General features: G+C 44.1%; 1 protein-coding gene across 3 annotated transcripts in view; it reads right to left on the reverse strand.

Moving 5' to 3' along the window:
• nectin1a (nectin cell adhesion molecule 1a) overlaps nucleotides 1–21,119 on the reverse strand; it is a 180,940-nt gene that overhangs the window by 104,886 nt on the left and 54,935 nt on the right. For all 3 annotated transcript variants that reach the window (XM_066707676.1, XM_066707677.1, XM_066707675.1), the window contains exons 2-5: nucleotides 9,172–9,543; nucleotides 7,184–7,486; nucleotides 6,820–6,937; nucleotides 2,728–2,879 (exon numbers count right to left, since the gene is read on the reverse strand). In XM_066707676.1, the coding sequence (XP_066563773.1) occupies nucleotides 2,728–2,879; nucleotides 6,820–6,937; nucleotides 7,184–7,486; nucleotides 9,172–9,543 (945 nt within the window). The remainder of the gene's footprint in view (nucleotides 1–2,727; nucleotides 2,880–6,819; nucleotides 6,938–7,183; nucleotides 7,487–9,171; nucleotides 9,544–21,119) is intronic.

Genomic DNA, 21,119 nt, shown 5'->3' on the forward strand with positions numbered 1-21,119 from the left:
TTACACATGCATGCACTTGGACTGGGGTAGTTCTGTGCTAGGTACTGAAATAGTTTGGGCAGGTAAACAGGAACCTTTGCTAACCTGTGGGTTCATATCACCGGTGCCCAAGGTGACGGTAAAATTTAAGCTTGGCAAATGTCTCAAAGACTGCTTAAACAGTCTGTATGTTAAGCACACTGTGTGCTGTGAGGGAGTGGCACAGGGGCAGAGAGGGCTCTGAACACCAGGACTGGCGTTACGGTCTTGTTTCCATGTCCAGTGGCAAGGTATACAAAATAATTCCCAGTTTAGTTTCCTCTTTGTTGTCCTCTTAAATGTTGTAAAAAGCACTTAAAAGTAAATACACAAGCTACATAAAAAGCTGCTGTATTTAACACTGCAGTTATCCATTATGCACTAAGCTACATTACAGTTTTAAGGGGGAACACAGTTCACCCATGTAAGCAGTAATATAACGTGGTTTCTCTGGACTGCTGCCAACCAATATGAAATCAGTGCTGATTAAAATTTGTCATAATATTATTTGATTCTTTATCATTACTCCACCACAGTTTCCTTTACAACACAACATGCTCGGGATTCAAAAACAGAACACACACACACACACGCACACGCACACCCACACGCACACACAAACCTCTGTAGATTAAACCTCTTGATTGTCTCGGTACACAAATAGATTAGTAAGTATTAAAAAAAAAATTAAAAAAAAATGAGCAAACAAACAAACAAATAAATAATGTGTCCTTCAGTTTCTGACCTGTCTTCCCTGAGAAACATACAGATTTGTGACTAGAGCAAACCAGTTTTTCACCGATAATCAGAAAATGTAGCAGACTTTAGGCTTATTGGTTTATCCCAGCACTTGAAAAATATGAAATTGGTGCCATTCTCCATTCAGTAATTGCTGCCTTAATAAATGTGTGCTGTGGCTGGCCCTTCAATATTGAGATGCCAATCAGAGTGAGCTCTTCTTCCATTACGAAAACCATAAAAGCCAGGATGGCAAAGAGAGGGTAGTGAAAGTTGATTACGGAAGGTCACCGAACGATCTGGGACAGCAGCCCAGAAATCTCCGGCTCTCAGCGTTAAAGGAAGTAATCAGAAACAAACAAACTCGCAAGTTTGTTCTGTCAGGAAAGGGTAACCGTCATTATGTTAAGTTATGTGTTCCGTGTTTGAGCTCACAGACAGGTGGCTGGCAGCTCCCAGGGAGCACAGATACTGTCTTGACAACAAACTGTCGTTCAACTGAAATCACTGCTGTGCTCCTAAGCTGCTCACAATCTTGTTCCTTTTAAAAACACTAACACGCCTCTCAACTACGCCAGGATGGAGTCCCATTGCATAAAACTATCTGTGCCTTTAAACAGTGTTTAAACAGCTAATATAAAAAAGCACAAACACTGGTGTGAGGATTAGAGCATTTAGTCTGTGGGGGCTTTAGAAATTATACCTATTATTATTATGATTATGATTATTACTGAGAGCACCAGTTTGCAAGGCAATAATAGAACAGAGCCGAGAGCTGACACCAGACAAAGAGAACCACCCCAGAGAACAGGACAGGACAGAAGTCAAGGACATCACTATGCAAGAACAACAGCATTAGAGTCCCCCCAAACCAAGCAGAGGGAAACCGCCTTCTGCTCAAACCACAACAGAACCGTGACAGTCGAAAGGATTTACGCTGCCCCGCTGTGATGAGCATCGGTCTCCCAGACTCGGTACAGCCACACGGCCAACATGCTGCCCTTGTAAAGCAAGAAAAACCCCAAGCACACATGTACTGCAGTCAGAAAAGAAAACAAGCTCCAACCACTGGATGCAGAGGGAAGGAATCTGAGCCAGTTTTGATCCGGTTAATTTGTTGCAGAAAACAAACAAAACAAACAATAAACAAGCAAAGGAATGTGACTACAAAAGGCAGAGATCAGTCCTGGGAATGGCAGTTCATTACACCAACTTGTCCTAATTTTGGATTTGAGACAGCAGATATGTATTTATTGATTCCCCCCTCACATTATTCGCTTGAATGTTCAGAATGGGGCTGAGGCAGAGTCACAGTTCGGCTGATCCCTGTGATGTGTGGAGGATCACAGATAGAGAGAGACAGCCGAGGCTTGACTAGTGATCACCGGATCCCGTCTCGGCGCCCTGGGGAGCTGGGGATGTTGTGACAGCTGTCTGAGTGATCCACACTCATCACTCACACACAGCACCTGGACTGCTGAGGCTGATTGAGCATGCGTGTGTGTGTGTGTGTGTGTGTGTGTGTGTGTGCGCATCACAGAGCACGAGAGAGTGAGTGAGGATGAGAGAGTGGAGGGGGCCAGTGAGGAAGGACAAATGGAGAAGGTGCTGGAGATGGTGTCGGGGGAAGGAACAAGGACATCTGTTTTATTTACCTCAACAGATGCTAATATTAATACTTAATTTAGATCCATTAATGATTCAAACTTCATTAATATCTTTTTATTTTAAAGTGTGGGGGGGGTGGAAAGAGTTCCCTGATGGCAGTGTCCGTGAATGCCTGCAGAGTGCTAATATCCAAGCAGTGCTGCTCTCTCTCTCTCTCTCCCTCTCTCTTTCTTTCTGTCTCTCTTTTTATTTTTCTGTCTGTCTGTCTGTCTGTCTGACAGTCTCTCGCCTGGGTGTAGTCACAATCCGGGTGCTTGTTGCCGACAGATTAGCGCAAAGGAAAGCTGCAGCCAGGCGGCCTACCTGTGACGTTGACCTCCACCATGCCGGAGCGTGTGCCGATGTTGTTGGTAGCGTCGCACACATATGTGCCGGCCAGCTCGTAGGTCACCGGCCCCTTGAAGAACAGCGTGTTGTTGCGAATTTCCACATTGGTGGGCATGGAGCCATTCAATCTGCAGCACGAAAACGGGAAGAAAACTAAATTAATACATTTCGCCAAATAAAATAAAAGATCTGTAGGAAATTCTGTCATCGAATCAATATTATCAGAAGCACAGCTACTATAAGATACTAAGAGAATCTTTGCTGCGATATAAGGTTCACGATTACCTTTGCAGCTTTTAAACCTTTTAAAGCATGACCAGAAAAAACAGGTCACAAAATAGCTGTTTGCTAAATAATAATTAGACCAAAAAAAGTGTAAAAAGTAAATTCAAAAATGACACATTAAACACATAAAACACTGATGTACTGATAAAGGAAATAAGGTGGAATTTGTGTTTCATTCAACAGTAAAACAAGTCTTTACAGGTTGATGCTGTTGACTCAGCACGCAATATTTTGTTTGCAGTCACAGAGAGATTGAGCCTTTGAACTCCTCCCGATAATGAGCTGACGTCTCACCTGCACGAAACCCTGTGAGTGTCAGTATCAGTCAGGCACTGAGCCAGCAGAGACCACGGCTGAGTACTGCCACTCTGCAAAGCGTGTCCGAGAGTCTCTCAGTCCCTCTCAACAGGGCCAGTTGCATTAAACAACTTAACTGAAACGTCCCTCAATGTTTTTGATTTCAATCTGAGGTGTGCCCTGAGTTTAAGGGTATTATATAAAATACCTCATAGCAATTGGAGTGAACACCCCATTCAAGTGCAAAGCTGTAGAGTTTAATACTTCTGTCACTCAATATTTAAGGAGTCTCATGCAACTAGGAACAGGGTCTTCACTAGTTAAGTAGGCAAACAAGCTCAGCCCTGGGGCAGAGAAACCAGGTGAGGTGTTTGTCAGTGTTTACTCTGTGGGGAGATGTATGTTTCTAGATCTCACCAAAGACTTGTGACTCAAAAGAGTAACCAAAAAAAACCATAATATATACAACGTATAAAATAAAGTTCACATCACAATGCACTTCAGAAGATGACAAAGAGCAGCAAACTAAGGAAGGGCTTTTAGGCAATTAAATGCCTCACTTTCTTCACCGCTAGCTGATTAAATACTTCAATTGAGTTGATCTGCAAAGCTTACCAATACACAGAGTCATAGACCACATACAGTAAAATAAGAACACTTACACAAATTTCATGTTTAATTAAAAATCTACAAAATTAATGAGCCATGAAATATATTATTCATAAAATTGATTTGTTACACATTCAAAGGAAAATAAATCCAAGCCCGTGAACAGTACACTCTCTCTCTCTCTCTCACACACACACACACACACACACACACACACACACGGTAATTGCAGCAGTAGGATTAAAATTAAGTTAAAATGTCCAAAGTATTAATGATGCAGTTAGCCATTTTGCCTTCCGTCATGCACCTATAGCAGACTTGTGTCCACACCGATGTTAAACCTGCTTGCATTAAAAAGAACAAGATGGCTAGAGCCCACCGCAGGATTCCTGGGGTTGATAATCCTTCATCATATGCTGGCCTTTGCTGATACAGCTGATGTCCATAAACTACTTCATATCTGCAACTAATATCTGTGCATAAAGCAGGAATGGCAAACACCCCCATTCTTCACTTCGACGTCCACTCTCAATCCATACAAATGAACAGATACACAACTGCCAGCAAGCCAGAAAACTAATGACAATGAAATGCATCATTTATCTCGGGGGAAGTCAGTAGAGTCAAGAAGTGAAGCGAAAATTAGGTCAGACTTCGATTTAGCAACATGTCAGGCACTTTATTCATGATGAATTGATCCTCAATTAGGGATTTAATAGACAAATATGAACAGATGTTGTTCATGCATTATTTATTATGAATTAAAAAGTTAATTATACATTTATGAAAAAATAATATATATATATATTTATTTGCAGGCTGAAAACCCTATCGTGTCCTTACATTAGATACTGAATCTTTAAAACACATATTCTTTCTGATTTGAAAGGAGCTCTCCTGTTTTGAATAAGGAACATTAAAACCCACTGCTATTCATGCCCTCATTTTGTACTCTATTACAGAGACCATTCTCCAGCAATGCCATTTTAATAAAGAGCACTAAAGCACTTTGTTTGCATATCTCTGCCGCTGATGTCTTTAAAATGAAACTTAAACCATGCAAATAAGCCAAAATGCTCATTTCTCTTCACTTAATAAAGAGGACAAAAATCAGGCCATTCTCTTTGTCGAATAATGAGTGCAAACCCCTCCCAGCCCTGAATCCCCCATTCCCAATCCCATGTTCTGTCTTTCTTAGTCAAACGCCTCAGTCGCTGGCAGTAAAGGCAATTTGATGCCCCTGCTTTTTCACATACAGTAGAAGTGTTTTTTTCTGTTCATATGCCTTCGATTGTTTACTTTGTGTTTTCCAGCTCCCTTGCGTCTCTGGGCTTAGTGTGGCAGCGAGCAGAGCGTGAGGCTGAGTGATGGACTGCAGTGCTCTCTCTATCTCTCTCTATCTCTCTCTCTAATGAAGACCCCAGAGGAAGTGTCAGAATAGGTTTGGCGTCCCTGTCACGCCAATAATATACATGGCCCCTTCTATCAGTGCATCTGTCCTCATCTCCTCCCACTGCCATCTATCCCTCTTGCCCCACCTCTCTCGGCCTACAACCCGGCCTACAACCTGACACTGGTGTGACCCTGCTTACCTTTCTTAATCAGACATGCAAAAGTAGCGTGTTTCCATGTGCATGCTTAAGTAGAAATCCGACTTGTGCAAAAACCAGTGGCAAAACAGCAAAGGAAAAGCAGGCAGGGTAAGAATGATTATTTAGTTTAAACGAAAGGAAGTGTTGCTTAACCCTGTGAGTATGGTGTTTCCAATGAGCTCCCGAGCACCAGAGGAATGAGAGTGCACTGAGGAACTAGCAGGTGTTGGGTTTTTACACTGCCATAAACTCATCCCTTTGACTGCTGTGAAGCAAGATACCAGTGCCACAGAGTTTACACTGCCCAGCTGTTATGGGACAACTGGAGTCAAACTCTGTTTGCCAGGCTTCCCTACCCGTTCACAGAGCTGCCAATAGCGCATGGAAGGGTGCTGGACTCGATACCAGGAAGACTGACAAAGGAAAGGAGGTGGTGGGCTGGAGGATCATATGAAAAAAGGAGGAGGGTGAAAGATTAAATACAGGAAATTAACAAGGCAACTGATTATAACAGGCCAAAGAGAGAGAGAGAGAGAGAGAGAGCGTTCATTTTGACACGTGGTCTGGCGACAAACAGTCCGCTTTCCATTGTAAAGGGAGGGTCCACAACAGAGCTCTTATGTCCCACAGACAAAATGCTTTTACTACAGTCCAGTGCAATAGATAAACTAGCACTCTAGAAGCACTGAAACAAGAACAAGCACCCACACAGACACTGACAGCCCGCATGGAGGTGTGGAGCCTATGAACAGGAAAAAACCTCATTCTGGCTTTTCTTGTTTGCCTCTGTTGGGATAGTATCACTTGGCATCTATTAGGTAGAGCCCATATATTTCTTTCAATGGGGCCTTTGTAGTTTGGAAGACATGCTATCTTAATTTTTTGTAAATATCCAAAGGCTGAGTTGAATAGATAGAGACAAAATGTATCTTAAGGTTCCATGAATAATAATAATAATAATAATAATAATAATAATAATAATAATAATAATAATAATAATAATAATAATAATAATATTCCTGTGTTATTTCACAGTTATGTGCTTGTGAAAGACATTGAATGAATCATTTACAGTGGGAGATGCACACAACGGCAGCTATACATTATTTTATTGCCCTTAAAAAGATGTCTCATACAATGATGAATAAGAAAAGGCACAGAATAAAAACCGAGGCATAAATTACTCTAAACTTTTCAGCTCGTCTATTGGCAGTACCCTTCTCAGATGCTGCCACCCGTGCATGGGCCGTCAAAGCTGTGGCTAACAGAGGGCAGAGACACTTACAGTTTCCACTGGTAAACCGTAACTTGGGGATTGGCGTCTGCTTTGCACGTGAGCTGCACATCCTGCCGGTTGAGGTACCAGTTCCCATCAAACCCCTCGATCGTCACATCTGGCTCATCTGTGGAGAGGAGAAGACAGATTCAGTTATGTTGTTGCTCTCTCACTGGAGTCACTGTTAACTGTGATTCTTCACATTATGAGAGTAGGCTGCTAGTATTAGTGTTGGGACTAGTACTGCTTCAAAAAGGCTACATTTATTTATGTATATGATGCAATTACAGAAGGTGAAACATCTATTTCTGCTTCACAAACAAGGTAATCCAAGTCTACTGTCTACCGTCACTGCGGACCAGGCATCACTTACACTGCACGTTGAGCGTGACGCTGTCGGAGATCCTCTCGTTGCGGTATGTCACGATGCAGGTGAGCTTCTGCCGGTGCGTCTCGCGGCTTGGCACCACCAGGTAGTTGCTGCGCACCGTGACCGTGCCGTTGGTGTTGCGTGTCTCCTGGAAGGTGGCCTCACCCTTCAGCCGCGTGTCCCAGGTGATGACGCTTGGCGGTTTCCCGTTGGCCGACAGGCAAGTGGCCACCGTCATCTTTCCGGTGGCCCGGGAACGAGCCACGATGGTGGGAGACGTCAGGGTCAGGCGGGTCATGGGCTGAGCTGGAGGCAGAGACAGGAGGGGGTTCAGACTGGTCATTAACCGGCACCAAAACACACACAGGGGAACCACGGAGGCCAGGCATCCTCCTCCACACAACTGGACAGGAGGGAAGGTTGTCATAACACTGCTCTTATTCTGCTCCAAAAGGTGTATCTCTATATGGGATCTGAACATATCGCCATGGAAAGATCTGTTACAGTCAGTAAACACAATCCTAAGATATGTTTGGAATTTCTACTGCCAGCCTGAGGGTTGGTGAGGCCTGTCGGAGCATGTGGCATTGAGAAGTGTGTGGCCATTGGTGAAATTAACAAATAGGTGAGGTATCAAAGACTATTCGATTAGTGAAAATAACTGAGAAACTTGTCCAGAGGCAGTCGCGCATTTGTTCAAAACACAGGAGGGAAACATACCTCTCCGTGCTGCGGAAAGACAACACTTTCAATCATGTCAATCTATTACCCAAATCAACACACATCTTCCAGGGGAGGCTGCAGCAGTGAGTGTGATCAGCCTGCGGAAACAGGCAGCCTGACACCGCCGCAGCTTCAAGATGACAAGACATAGCAGCTACAGGGACCACTTAAGCCAAGTGCTTTCCCCAGGCAGCGTAATGGAAAACACCAGCACTCCATTACTAATTGGATATCTTTAATGAGAATCAAGGCATAATCTCTGGAAAAGGCTGCCTCTTGGTTACTCAAAATGTTCTAATACTTCCCTGTCTGGGACAAAACAACTGACTTACTTTTCCGAAAATAATAATAATTTGAAAGAAAACTGAGCACAGAAAAATAAATGTATATATATATATATATATATATATATATATATATATATATATATATATATATATATAGTTTGTTTTACATCAACATGAGTACTCAATTGGTGCTCCTTCTGCCTTTACTAGAGCACTCCTATGAATTAATTATTTTTAGTTAAAACACAGTGATTTGTGCAAGTGTATGAGTTTTTCCTTCATTTTAATTAGTGAATAGCAGGCGTGATAAGTTGTTCAAGCACAATACTTCAAAACACTTTGAGGTTGTCACTGTTTATTTATTTATTTTACTTTGGAGTCACAATGCAATATGCATTAGACAGGTGAAAATACTTATTATTATATTTTAACTTCTGTGTTTCCTTCAAGGTATTATTCATAAAATAGTTCCTGCTACCGGAACACAATCCAAATTTTCCAGAAAAATAAAATAGGCAAACTCCTAATGTTAAAAATGAGGAAGGAACACTTCAGTTGCCTGCAGGGATTATCACACTGAAAGATTTACTTGATACTTTTACAACTTCTTTGTGTTGCTTTCTTATCAGATAAAAGGAGACAAGCGCAAACCCAGCCTGGAAGCACATGAACAATGAACACTGATGAAGGGGTTTTTGTGGCACAATATTTGTGATCTGTATTGAACAGACGTTGTTTTCATTCTGTTTTTGTTTTTAACTTTTATTGTGTACAAAAAAAAAAAAAGTGTGCCACTGTCTTCGTTAATTTCAATTTATATTTTTATTTAAGGTAAAGGTCCTTGTGCCTGTGCAGTTAGGGCTCCTGTAGACATTACTTTGACCTCAACTGATAGCACACGGTGCAATGACCCCCGGTATCCTGCCAGCTGGTCGAGTGTGCAGAGGGCACAGTGCTGGAGCAAGAGGGCGGGGCTCTTACCGTACACGGTGAGGTTGACCTGGTTCTCACGGTTTCCAGCAGGGAAGGTGGCGTACTCGCAGATGTAGGCGGCCTCGTCGGAGAGCCGCAGCCCGGAGAAGGTGATGGTGGTGTCCTCCAGAGAGGGCGTACTGTAGCGGACTGCCGGGTTCTTGAAGGTCACGCGGTCCTTGAAGGGCGGGAGCACGGACACGCCCATGGTGGGGTTGGCAATGGCCACATTTTGCTTGGTGCCATTCAGGAACTTCTGCCAGGTGACCTGTGAGATCTTCACGGGGGGGTTGCTGTTGGCGAAGGTGCAGCGCAATTCCACCTGTGAGCCCACAAACCCAGACTTGCTGTAGTCCATCTGCACTACCTGCGCCTGGGTTCCTGCAATACAGAGAGAGAGAGGGAGCGAGAGAGGTCAGTGTACAGCAGAAGGTATTGCACTGCATGCATGTCCCTGCTGCATGCTGGGTGACAAACACCCACACCCACACTCATAGTTAATCAGCAGACCTGTGGATACAGCCTCCTATATACATATAATTATGAATACTACTACTACTAACAGTTATCTCCGTGAAAATTGTATGTACAAAACTCAGTACATGACACTCAGCACTCAGCTGTACTTATTTACAGATTTATCTCCTCTGGTCCTTAGTGTTACTAAGAGGGTGGAAGCTTCGGGGGTGTTTTGTCCTGTTAATACACCCTCACTGCAGGCAGGGAAAGCAATAAAACCCTCTCCTCATTCCCAGCCCTGGACACCAGTGACTAATGCCTTTGTGACCACTGATCGCCTCGGTTTCATCAAGCTGCAACAGGGGACTTCAGAGCTCAATTACTTGGCAAACATTGGCTGTGTGGTTAAACCCATGATGCTGGCCTGGCGCGTAGGAAGCGCCAGCCTGATTTCTGCAATGTAGCCATTTTATGAAAGATGCACATGTTGCTCTGTCCCTCCTTCTGTTCCAGTTCACTGGCAGATGCGTCTCTGTGATAGTTTGTATCTTTGTATTGCTTGTACTCATCTTGCAGACCCGACCGATTCAGTGCTGTAGGGTTTCTGTGACATACATCCTAGGGTTAATTGTTGTATCACTTTGCTGAAGTTGCCTTTGGATATTTAAATGCCTATACACAATTTGTTATTCATATCCAAAATATAAACATTTCAATTATTTAATAATAATTAGGAGGAATATATCTAATTGAATCATTTTGGACGAGGGACATTTGCAACTAAAAGCCATCTGTCAGGACTGGAACAGCCCCAAATAATGAATGCCAGCTACATGTCCCCCATTCCCTGAGTGTGAGAATCCCTGCTCACACTTGTTTCCTCCTGTGCAGCAACACTGTCTGTTTCCCCGTGTTTACTGCTCTCCAGTGCAACATCGGGCCACAGTCCTCACTCTCTCGGGCTCCAGGGTGTAACACTGAGATCCGCCCCCACCCCCCAATCTCCAATGCCCAGATTCAAGACAAGTTGGCTCCCCTCTCCCCCACTTTCACACTCCTTCATAATCTACGGCTACCTCTGCCGTCATGATTTATAGCTCCACCACTCGCACTTTCCTGTCACTCTTGTCCTCCTCCATTTCCCTGTCTCTGTGCAGCTATCCTGCGATCTCCCCCCCTCTCCTCCGCCATGCCTCCCTGACACTCCAGTGTCTTCAGCACAATGAACTGAGAAGATCCGCTGGCTGCTGTACAATCATGTGTTGCAAACTGGACAGACTCCAGCATTTCAATTACTTAAGATCTCCCTCTGCCCCAACGCTGCGCAGATCCCCTGGAGACGCTCACATAGCGAGCCCCACCCTTTCACTCGCTCAATTCCCATCTCCTAATCTCCTCTCGCTCCCTCTTCTGCTTTACTGTTTCTAAAATTTCTGTTAATGATTTACATAATCCCCCTGTCTGCTGCGTTAGGCCCGTGCATGTCTGGGATCCCCTGAAGCACGTTATAGGACTGGGGAGAGGGTGTGGGGGGGGGTGGGAGGGACGGGCAGCAGGTAATAGAACTAATTACCCAGCCTCTGGCTATACACACAGGCATCTGAGAGACTCTGCCACCGTATCGACAGTCAGGAGATGTCATGGCTATGACTACCCCACGAACAGGTGGAGCATCCATTGAAACACACAAGCTGAGGAGCAAGCATTGCAGTTTGGTGTGTGTTGGGTGTCCGGCTGACAGCTGCCTATTGTGGCTCATTGTGTTAACTGTCTAGATGTTTGTTAGGATAGCGGGTTCAGACTCCATGGATACCCCGTTGCAGGAAAACAGATGATGAAAATACTTGGGGTGATTGTGGTTACAATTATAGCATGCTGAGGTCATTTTTACACCCCCACCCCCCAATCTGATTTCTCTACACTGTGCTTTGGTTCTTCATTTGTTAATAGCATCAAAACTACAACCCAAAAGACTGTAACCCTGCCCTTTACTTACTGTGGCAGCCATATGGTACTAAATGTTTCACAGTAAGTTTGGTTCATTGTTGTGTAACACGTCTCAATCTTCCACTGTATTAGACCACTCCATTATATATTTGTGTACAGTAAATGGGAGCTATACATCGTGCAATTGTAAGTAGCCAAATGCCCAAATAATCATAGTTCCATTGATCTAACACACACACACACACACACACACCAGGCAACAGAGGGCCCCTCACGGAGAGCTGGATATAAACACCAACCAGTGTTAATGGACACCAGGGGGGCTGGCCTTAATTACACAGCCCCGATGATCCTCACTCCTCGGCACTGATGCGCTTGGCGAGGGATTGAGGGCCTCACGGGGCAGAGGATGAGGCCTGGCGGAGAGAGAGGGGGAGACAAGGTGTAGAGGATGGGAGCTATAATTAGAGACACACCTAATGAGGAGGGAGCGAGTGCGGTGGCGATTCTTCTAAGCACTCTGGACTCTGAAAATCTGGACCTACACCATTGGGCCACAGACCCCTATCTCACACCGACACCGGACTGCACAGAGGGGTCGAGGGGAGTGTGTGAAATGCATGGTGATAATCTCGTCTCAGGCACCTCTGAAAGAAACTCATCTAGGCTGGGGTCACACACTTAGCACGAGAAACAGAAACAGCTTCCTGACAACTGCAATCAGCTGAGATGACCTTGAGCGCTGTGCAGGCATTTTAAAGACAGCTCCGCCTGTGATCTCCAAACACCCCCTCACAGCCCTGAACTCCAGGCTCAGGCAGTAGGGGCCGCAGCAGCTCCTCCAATCAATTACACTCCACATTAATAGAGGGACTTTATTTCACCCTCTGGAAAGTAATTAAAACAATCAAGTGTAATCTTTGACTTCGGAGGAACACTACTGAGGAACAATTTAAAGAGCTGTTGAAAAGCATCTCTTTAACAAAGTCGGTGCCATCCTACATTTGTGATGTGGATGTGCTTTTAAGAGCTTTTTAAGTTAATCTAATTCTTTATAGATGTATGCAAAACACCCAAGTATACCTATCATAGACCAAGCAACACTCCTACATAGACTCAGTTTGCTGCTGGTGTGAAAGAGGAACAAGCCTCTATAATGGCCGTACATCCCAGCCAATTTAAATGGCTTTCCTTTACAGCCCTACATAAAATCAAATCTCTGATTTGAAGTTGGATGTTGCCTTTCAAAAGGCAGCAGCCCCGTCTGCATGAAGCTAAAGATAATCCCGCCGTTGGGCTGCTTCTCCATCTCCAGCGGTTCATTAAATATAATTGGTCTTTACGTTGCTCAGCACCTCGGGGCTCGGAGAGTGGTTGCCGCACTTGCTAAGCCGTTGTATTTCTGTGCTTTGTGCGCAGGGCGAGGTTAGTGTTTTAAACCTGTCCTTACAGACCCCTCACATCTCAGCTCCAGGATTACTCTTAAAGTTTCTGCTCTGTTCGTTTCTGATCTGTTCATGCCTTCCTCCTGCCCTGTGTGAGGCAGGTACCACTACCACTGACAGGTGTTGTCTGAGACACGCCCCCTCTCTGCAGTGAACGCTTCTGATCCAGTTACACCGGCTCCACTCCACCCCCCCTTGCCTGGGCAAATATTGACAGGAACCACAACTACAGCACACAAACAATGGCCATTATCCTAACCACTTTGGACTCATTTCCCTATTCATTACAGCTTTAGTATGGCTGCCTTAAGTGATTCCCAGAGTCTTAGTACAAAGACCTGTTGATCCACTATTGGGGAATCATTCCCACACTGAGAAGGCAGCAATCCCATTCAGGGATAACTAGGAAGCCTGCACATGTCTACCTGTTAAACACCCCCGAAGCTCCAGAAACCTCCAGGAGCTTCCACTACATTCAGTCACACCAACTTTATTCCTCAGGGGATTTCATTATTTATTTGAAATAAAATCTCAGCAATCACTGTTTTTAGTTAACGAGCACTAAAAACTTTTTCCTGATTGCATCATTACATGAATCAGTAGCTGGAAATGTGTAATGATATTAAATGCACAATGAATAAAGTCTGTTAATGGATAGTACCGTGTTCAGTTATTGTTCTCTGTATTGTATCTAAGTCCCGGGGAAGAGATAATAGCATAATTAAAGCGGAATGGCAGTCAGCATAGAATGCAACCGTCCTTCATCTCCACAAAGCACACACCTGCATCTAGCAAACCGGCAGGGTGAGAAGGAAAAAATAAATAAATGAAAAACCCTGGTCCGAAATGCCCCTTTGTATCACATAACAGGAAGCCACTGTTCCTTAAAAAACTAAACATAAAACACTGTTTTATTCTTATATGAGGGATTGTGGTTTTACATGTTTGGACTGCTAACAGAGGCAAACAAACAAACACTCTCACACACAGAGTGTATCTGTCAGCTGTACCCTGCCCTCTGGCCTCTCTTCAAACAGGGAAGCAGCAACCGTTGGGTTTCAGGTGCCACTAGGACAGAAACAAACTGAGTGATCTCACTAGGTACAACTGACAGAGTGATGTCATCCCCGATACCAGATAGCAAGCCACCTGCCTCTCACTGAAGGTACATTAAAGTCTACACCAGAGACCGACAGAAAGAAAGGAAAAAACTGCTCTCATCAACACCCACGTGTGTTTCAGTTTTTGTCAATAATTACAAGTGTGCCTCTGAAAAGCGCTATTCTTTTAAAACCTCCAAATGAAAGACCAGGGGCTGAGGGCACATTCCCCGGACAGCTGCCACACCTGACGCGGCGCAAGCTCAGGCCTGTCTGTGTAGCTCACACACACATGCTGCGGTGTAAATATACAGGAAGACTATGAGCAACAGCCAGGTGCTTCAGAGCACCAGGACTGACCACGAGGCAACGAGCGTAACCCCCCTCCACCACTCCACATTCACACTCCCACACTCTGAACCCCACAGAAACACATAAAAGAAATGTAGCAGCTAATGAAGGGGGCTCAGACTGGTTCCTCGTGTTTGGCGGTTACAGGCAGATGGTGCTTGGAGAGGGTTCAGGTAGCCAGCCAGTGCTGACTGCTGCCGATCATTACTGCGGCTGCTTCCTCAGATGTGAGCCAAGAGACACTGCTCGCCAAGAATAAAGAAAGTAAAGAAGAAACACAGATAGATAGAAAGTGAAATAGAGGGAGAGAGAGAGAGAGAGAGAGAGAGAGAGAGAGAGGGAGAGAGGGAGAGAGAATATATTCCCTCTCTGAAGCCTCTTACATAGGCTGCTGCTGAATTCTGGGTTGAATAAAAAAATCAATAAGTGCTCCTACATAGACTAGAGAGGGATCGACATTAGGAACTCGACAGAGCAAGAGAAAAAAAGAGAGAGATGTGCTGAGGGATGAGAAGAAGAGCGGGAGAGTCAGAGGGACCAGAGGAGCCTTCACTTCATTCCTCCATTAATATTCCACAAAAGCACATCTTCTTCAGGCCAATACATTACCTAATCATTAATGGCAAAGAGATGACAAGCACAACTGAATGCTGATGTCTCAATGTGGACGAGGCTGAAGGAGAAGCCTTGCACACTGCAGAAGGGGCAGAAGTCGGCTGCCATTGCATGCTGCTTGTGAGGAGCTTTTGGACACAATGAAACACACACCACCATGAATTAATCAGCGTTATTACGATCGTCTTTCACAGTGCGAGTGTAAAAACAATTTTATCTCTTCAGCAAATTGGCCATCGTAGAAATATTTTACAAAGCCCTTCAAGAACTAGACAGACACAAACTATGACAGGGATAAAACACCAAGAACAATTTAATTGTATGAACATTATCTTATCAGAGTTAGGGTTGTTGCTTGCCAAGAGAACGAGCAAGTCCTTACATCTGCCCGTCAGAGGTCTGCAGAACAAACACCAGACAGGTGCAACCATTTGTAGCTGCCATAATAATACTTATACCAACAAAACCATAATAATAACAAAGACCGAATGAAAGTATTTCACTTTTGGCAGGATCACTCTGCTTGTGATAAACAGAGACTAACAGAGACACAGAATCAAAACAAAACAAAACCTAAATAAATGCACACATGCATTCGTTTGACTGTTTTTAAATAATGGAAGACCTTCTACAACTTTCATTGTAAGCTTCCTTTTAAACAGCTTACAGGCACAAGAAAGTAAACAGAGTGACAAGCCTTTCTGAACAGCCACGTCTGATGGATTACAGGCTAAAGCAATCCAGGTTTTCTGGGGGTTAGTAGTTCCTGGGGGGGGGTGAAGCTGAGCACAGGAGCTCCGTTCTCCGTATCGCAGGCTGAAGGGAGCCAGGATTACAGAGCTCAGGGCAGCAGCAACCAGCTGCAGAGCAGGCTCTGCCTGTTTATTTTACTTTATTGTGTTTCCTGGAACTGTTTCCAGCCCCTGCCAGCTATCCACGTTTGGTGCTTTGCATTCGCAGCAGCTTGGCGGTGGCATCTGGGAGGGACATTGATTATCCCGATGTGAAACACAGTGTGTTGTTCAGTGCCTTCTCATGAGCAAACAAGACACAATCCTTCTAACCTCTGTAAAATGAAATCAAAATATTGCTTTTTTTTTTTTTCAATATATCGCATCGACGCATGCCAGATATCTCTGAGCCGGAGAGATGAAAACATGGTTGTCTTCTTGTATTCATTCCAGCTGATCTCTCACTTACTTAATTGAACCAATTATCATCTTAGTCAGTCAAGATTAACGTGGTCTTTAGCCACTGACTGGACACATCTATCAATCTTGATGGATTCACACACTCCAAGCCCAGGGCCGGAGACCACTGACGTATGCTAAGCAGCACAAAGCGTTTCAATAGTGTGAACTAGATCATTCATCACTGGCTGTGGACTGCAGCTCCATCCTGGTGCACTGGCTTTATCGGCATGGCTCAGGTGCACTCACTCTTCCATTTGAAGCGGGAATGAATGAGGAAGAGGTTAATATGCAGTGAGTGTGAGGCCATGAAGAAGGGTTTTGAAATTCCATATTTGCCATTCCTCCTAGTGCTGCCTAAAGTCTTATGCCTCGTAGTCAATGGGCATCTGATTTATAGCCTTCTACAGTCAGGCTGCAATTTATGCAGCACGTACAAGTTCATTATGTGTAAGGCATACAAGCGATTCTGGGGACGATTGCTCCTCGCTTCGTTCCAGATAAGGTAGTCTGAGTGTGCCACTCACAGCAGCGCTCAACAGCCTTTTCACGCTGTGTAAAACACTCAGTAATTACAAAGCATCATCAAACATCACAGTATTCATTTACCACTCCTTTCTCTTTCTGAATGTATGTATAATCATAATCAGCAATCAGCAAGGGAAGGCCGTGTATGTTCCTCACACACACACAGCACCACAGATAAACATTTCAAAGACTAACGACTCCAGGTATAATGATCCTACAAAAGACAATTATTTAAACAAAATTTTAAAACATATTAATGATAAAATGCATAATTATAGCATTTTATATTTTAGGTTCATAACTCTGAGACTGAGGGAGAGGTCATAACATATCAGGGCAAGGGAGATGATTTTTTTTTATGAAACCCAGGGAAAGAAAATGATACAAACAATCAGAGGATAGAGACGGGCTAGCCTCTTCAAAAAGTGCTGGGAGTTTCCATTATGTAGTAGGTAGTAAAAGAGATCTGTGCCTCTCCGAAGACAAACTGATGACAAAAAGGTTTGTCGGGCAGTGCCAAATGACTGCTGAGATCTGGAGAACCAGGCAGCTGGATTGAATGCAAATCTCCCCTGTGACAGTAATGACAGGGGCCCGCCACAGCCCTGAAGCTGCGTGGTTCCTGCAGCCCAGCACTTGCCTTCACTGGGAACTCAGCGCTGCCTGCCTGCCGGCCGGCCTGGTGGATCTAGAGAATTCAGTCTAAAAGGGATCGATATCTAATGGGGGTCATTTAGGCAGCTCTCAGTTCCTTTGGCTTGCGTGTTCATTTGATTGTTGGAAACGGGGGTCTCTGATGGGGTTATCTGGGTTAACAGGCCCGCCAATTTCATTCAGTGTTTTTGTTAAAAAAGAAAAAAAAAAGGAAAGGACAAGAACAACAGAGCCAATTTAACGACTCTAAAGTGAGCAGGGCTCGTGCAGCCTCAGTGAAGCACCTGAACACCGAGTCCAGCAGACGAGAGGACAGAGGCAGGTCATGCTGACGCAGACTGTGATTGTTGTCATTGTTATCGAGTTTGCCATCCCCAGACGGAAACGCAGCGCTTCACCGAAACGGATCAATCAACAGGTCTGAGTGGGAAAGCTGAGCTGAAACACAGCGTGATTGGGCAGACGGAGGCAGTTCACGCTACCCTGTTTGGCTTTAATTTGAGAGCTGGTGCTATGCCAGGGATGTTGTGATCTGAAGGGACCCCTGGGATGGCCCACCCTGCTACTGAAATCCCACACTCGGGGAACCAGAGCAGGCACAGTCCTTTCTAGCACACACCCACACAAAAGATATACACAGACTATATTTTTGAACACACACACAAAAACACAATTAGCTCCTGTAAACACAACCACACTCACACACAAACCACACACACAGTTCCCTGTCACTTACACACACACAGACAGTCTGTCATGTCAACACTTGCTTTTTCTCACTGTATGCCAGTGTGTTCACATTCAGTATATCTGACAAGAAACATATTTTTACCACAGTGAGGGAGCTTGGAATGGTATGGGCATTTTTAAATTCCTCAGTGATAACCCCCACCTGCACCCCACCAGTATCAGCCTGCATGGGCTTTGCTTAGCCTTCCATACTTCAGATAACATAGAAATTACTTTTCAACCTCAAATAAAGAGCTTGACCCAAGAATACAGACTGCTATGGAATTTCTATCCCATTATTATTATTATTTACATTTTTTATGAGCAGTTTTAAAAAAAACGAAGAGAAACATAAAAAATGGCCTCATACACACATCTGAGATGATTATGATGACTAAAATGATTTCTACTTGCCATTGATTATTTCCAGCTCGCTGATGACTAAGCGAGAAGATCAGGAGTGGAGATGCTGCTGTGGCCCGAGAGAAACTTCCATAATGAGCAAATAATGTAGTTCAGCAGCAGAGTGCTGGACTGCAGGGTAAGCAGAAATGGCATTTTGGATGTGAAGGTTTCAACTATGGGGTGCAATACTATTTCAAATAAAAGTTACTGGCTGTATAATTAGTTTAATTGGAGGACCACCAGCTACAAGGAGAAAGCAGCAAATGCAGATTGAGTATAAGGAGATTAAAGATTCACAACAGCATCTATTCCTTTCCCTGGTTTCAGTGAATTATGCAGGAAGGAGAGACAGCCACAATGGTCTCAGAAGCACGGGGGCGATCAGTTCACCGGCATTAAGATAAATAAAACAACAATAAACCACTGAAACACAGACGGAAGCAATGATGAAAAATAACAAACATGAAAAAACAAGGCAAAAGTCAACATTTTGTTTAAAACCCTTTGTATGCATGTCATCTCTCTTCTTCCTTCACTAGAATGCGGGAGATCTTTCCCCATTTCAACATATGACCTATTTTCCTACGCACCTGCCAAAATACTTAAAGTGCAGGGGTGTGTTGGCTTTGTTAAAAATAAAATAAAAAACAATACCAGGAAATTCTTTGAGGGGGGTAGGGGTATGGAAGAGCAGCAGAGAATGGCTTAAGCCATGAAATCTCCAGTCTTGGTTGTCTCGTCCTGCACACCCTCAAGCCCTTTAAGAAACGACACTGTTGTGTGTGGGTTTTGCGGGTGTGCAGGACACAGTGGGTGGGCTGGGGGGAGGGGGATAACAAAATATTTTAATGGAGGAAAAAAAAAAAATTAAGAATAAGATTTGAAAGAGACAGAGGCTTCAGTATGCTAAGTGCAGGATCCCCCCCCACCCCGGCAATCAAGGGTAATACCAGCACATTCCTATACTGTCAGCACAGTAAGAAGTGGCAGTGTGCTGGGAACCTGACAGACTGGCAGGGAGTATTCGCAGCAGTGGGATGTGAGCCTGCGACACGAAGGCCACAGCAATGAACACTTCTCTGTTGCTCACTGATTCTTCACTTCCTCCCCTTCACTGTATCCCCCCCACCACGTTAGTTTTTAAAACTCCTCAACACGTGACTACATCATGTCTTTAAACACACATGACACAAGCCCACTGTGCAGCTTCTGAAATATATGCAGAGATATGGTATCTTGGATGCATCCCTTTATAGCACAGCGCCGCTAAAAACAACAGCCTTCAGCACAATTCGGTGTCAGACACAAGGACAAGATATGGCAGTATTTATGACTGCTCTGTTTTTGTTTTGATTTTTGAAGCTGTGTTATCATCTCTGTGTCAAGGCTGCTCATTTTAGTAAGGCGACCTCTGCATAAACAAACTTTTAGTGTCTATGTTATACGAAAGTATCATTGCTGTTTTCCGAAGACTTTAAACTTCATTTGTAGTAGGACTGAAGCACTGCATACATCTCAGAGACTGTATACTGAAATATATTGAGAGTATGTGCCTAATTATACAGCTTGCCTCCCTCAACAAACAAGATTTACAACCAGAAGTACAGTGTGTTGCCACTGTGCTTACAGAACAGACCTGCAAACATCACTAATGTAAGTCCTCTGCACTTGACATCTACAAATAAAATCCAGATTAAACATGAAGCATATTTACATAGCACTTACTTGGTGCTCGAAAAGCACTGTGCTGCATGACTAAATTTAACACTGAAGGAGGATTAGGCCTTTAGGAGGCACACCTTCTACTGATGGTGTATTATCTCTTCGTACACCATCAATAGACAAGCCATTCATTTAGTTACTTACTTGTCTAAGTCCTGGAAGCGACAGCAACACGTGGACACCCACAATAATAAGGCAACAAAGCAACACACTGTCATTTAAGAGTTAAACAGCTACACAGATAGGCTTAAGTCTGGCCTGCAGGAACAGAAGGACACTCCCAGACATTACCCACACTAAACCTAATCGCAGACTGTTTGATTATACTTCCACCATGACACTCCAGGCAGTTGCCTCTCCATACCAGTCATGCAAATTGTTCCTCAGCTTGTTCTTGACATATTGTAGAGCGGTTACAGTTCAATTGATTAACATTTGTAATGAGAACATGATTAAAAGTGGCCTCACAGTTGAGGTGTGTCAGTCAGACACGTTTAAGACTGCAGCAACCTTTCATCTTCTTGCCATAATGTATTTGCTCTATTTTCTCTGCTCCCCTCCTGTCTAATAGTTTCTGACGCTTCCAACTCTCTGCTGACTGGATGAAAGCATTAGGAGCCATTAGATTCTCCCGAAACTGTCTCCTTTTGGAGTCTTTTAGCTCAGGAAACTCACAGAACACACACTTCTGATTGTGCTCCCCGTGAGGGACAGCCCGAGTCATGATACAAGAGCTTCTGTCTTGTGTCTTCAGAGATTGCTCTGCGGCTTTAGGAAAAACACTAAACAAAAACACACCCAGAAGAATAATG

This window comes from Amia ocellicauda, chromosome 1 (genome assembly GCF_036373705.1).
Source record: "Amia ocellicauda isolate fAmiCal2 chromosome 1, fAmiCal2.hap1, whole genome shotgun sequence".
NCBI classification, from domain to species: domain Eukaryota; kingdom Metazoa; phylum Chordata; class Actinopteri; order Amiiformes; family Amiidae; genus Amia; species Amia ocellicauda.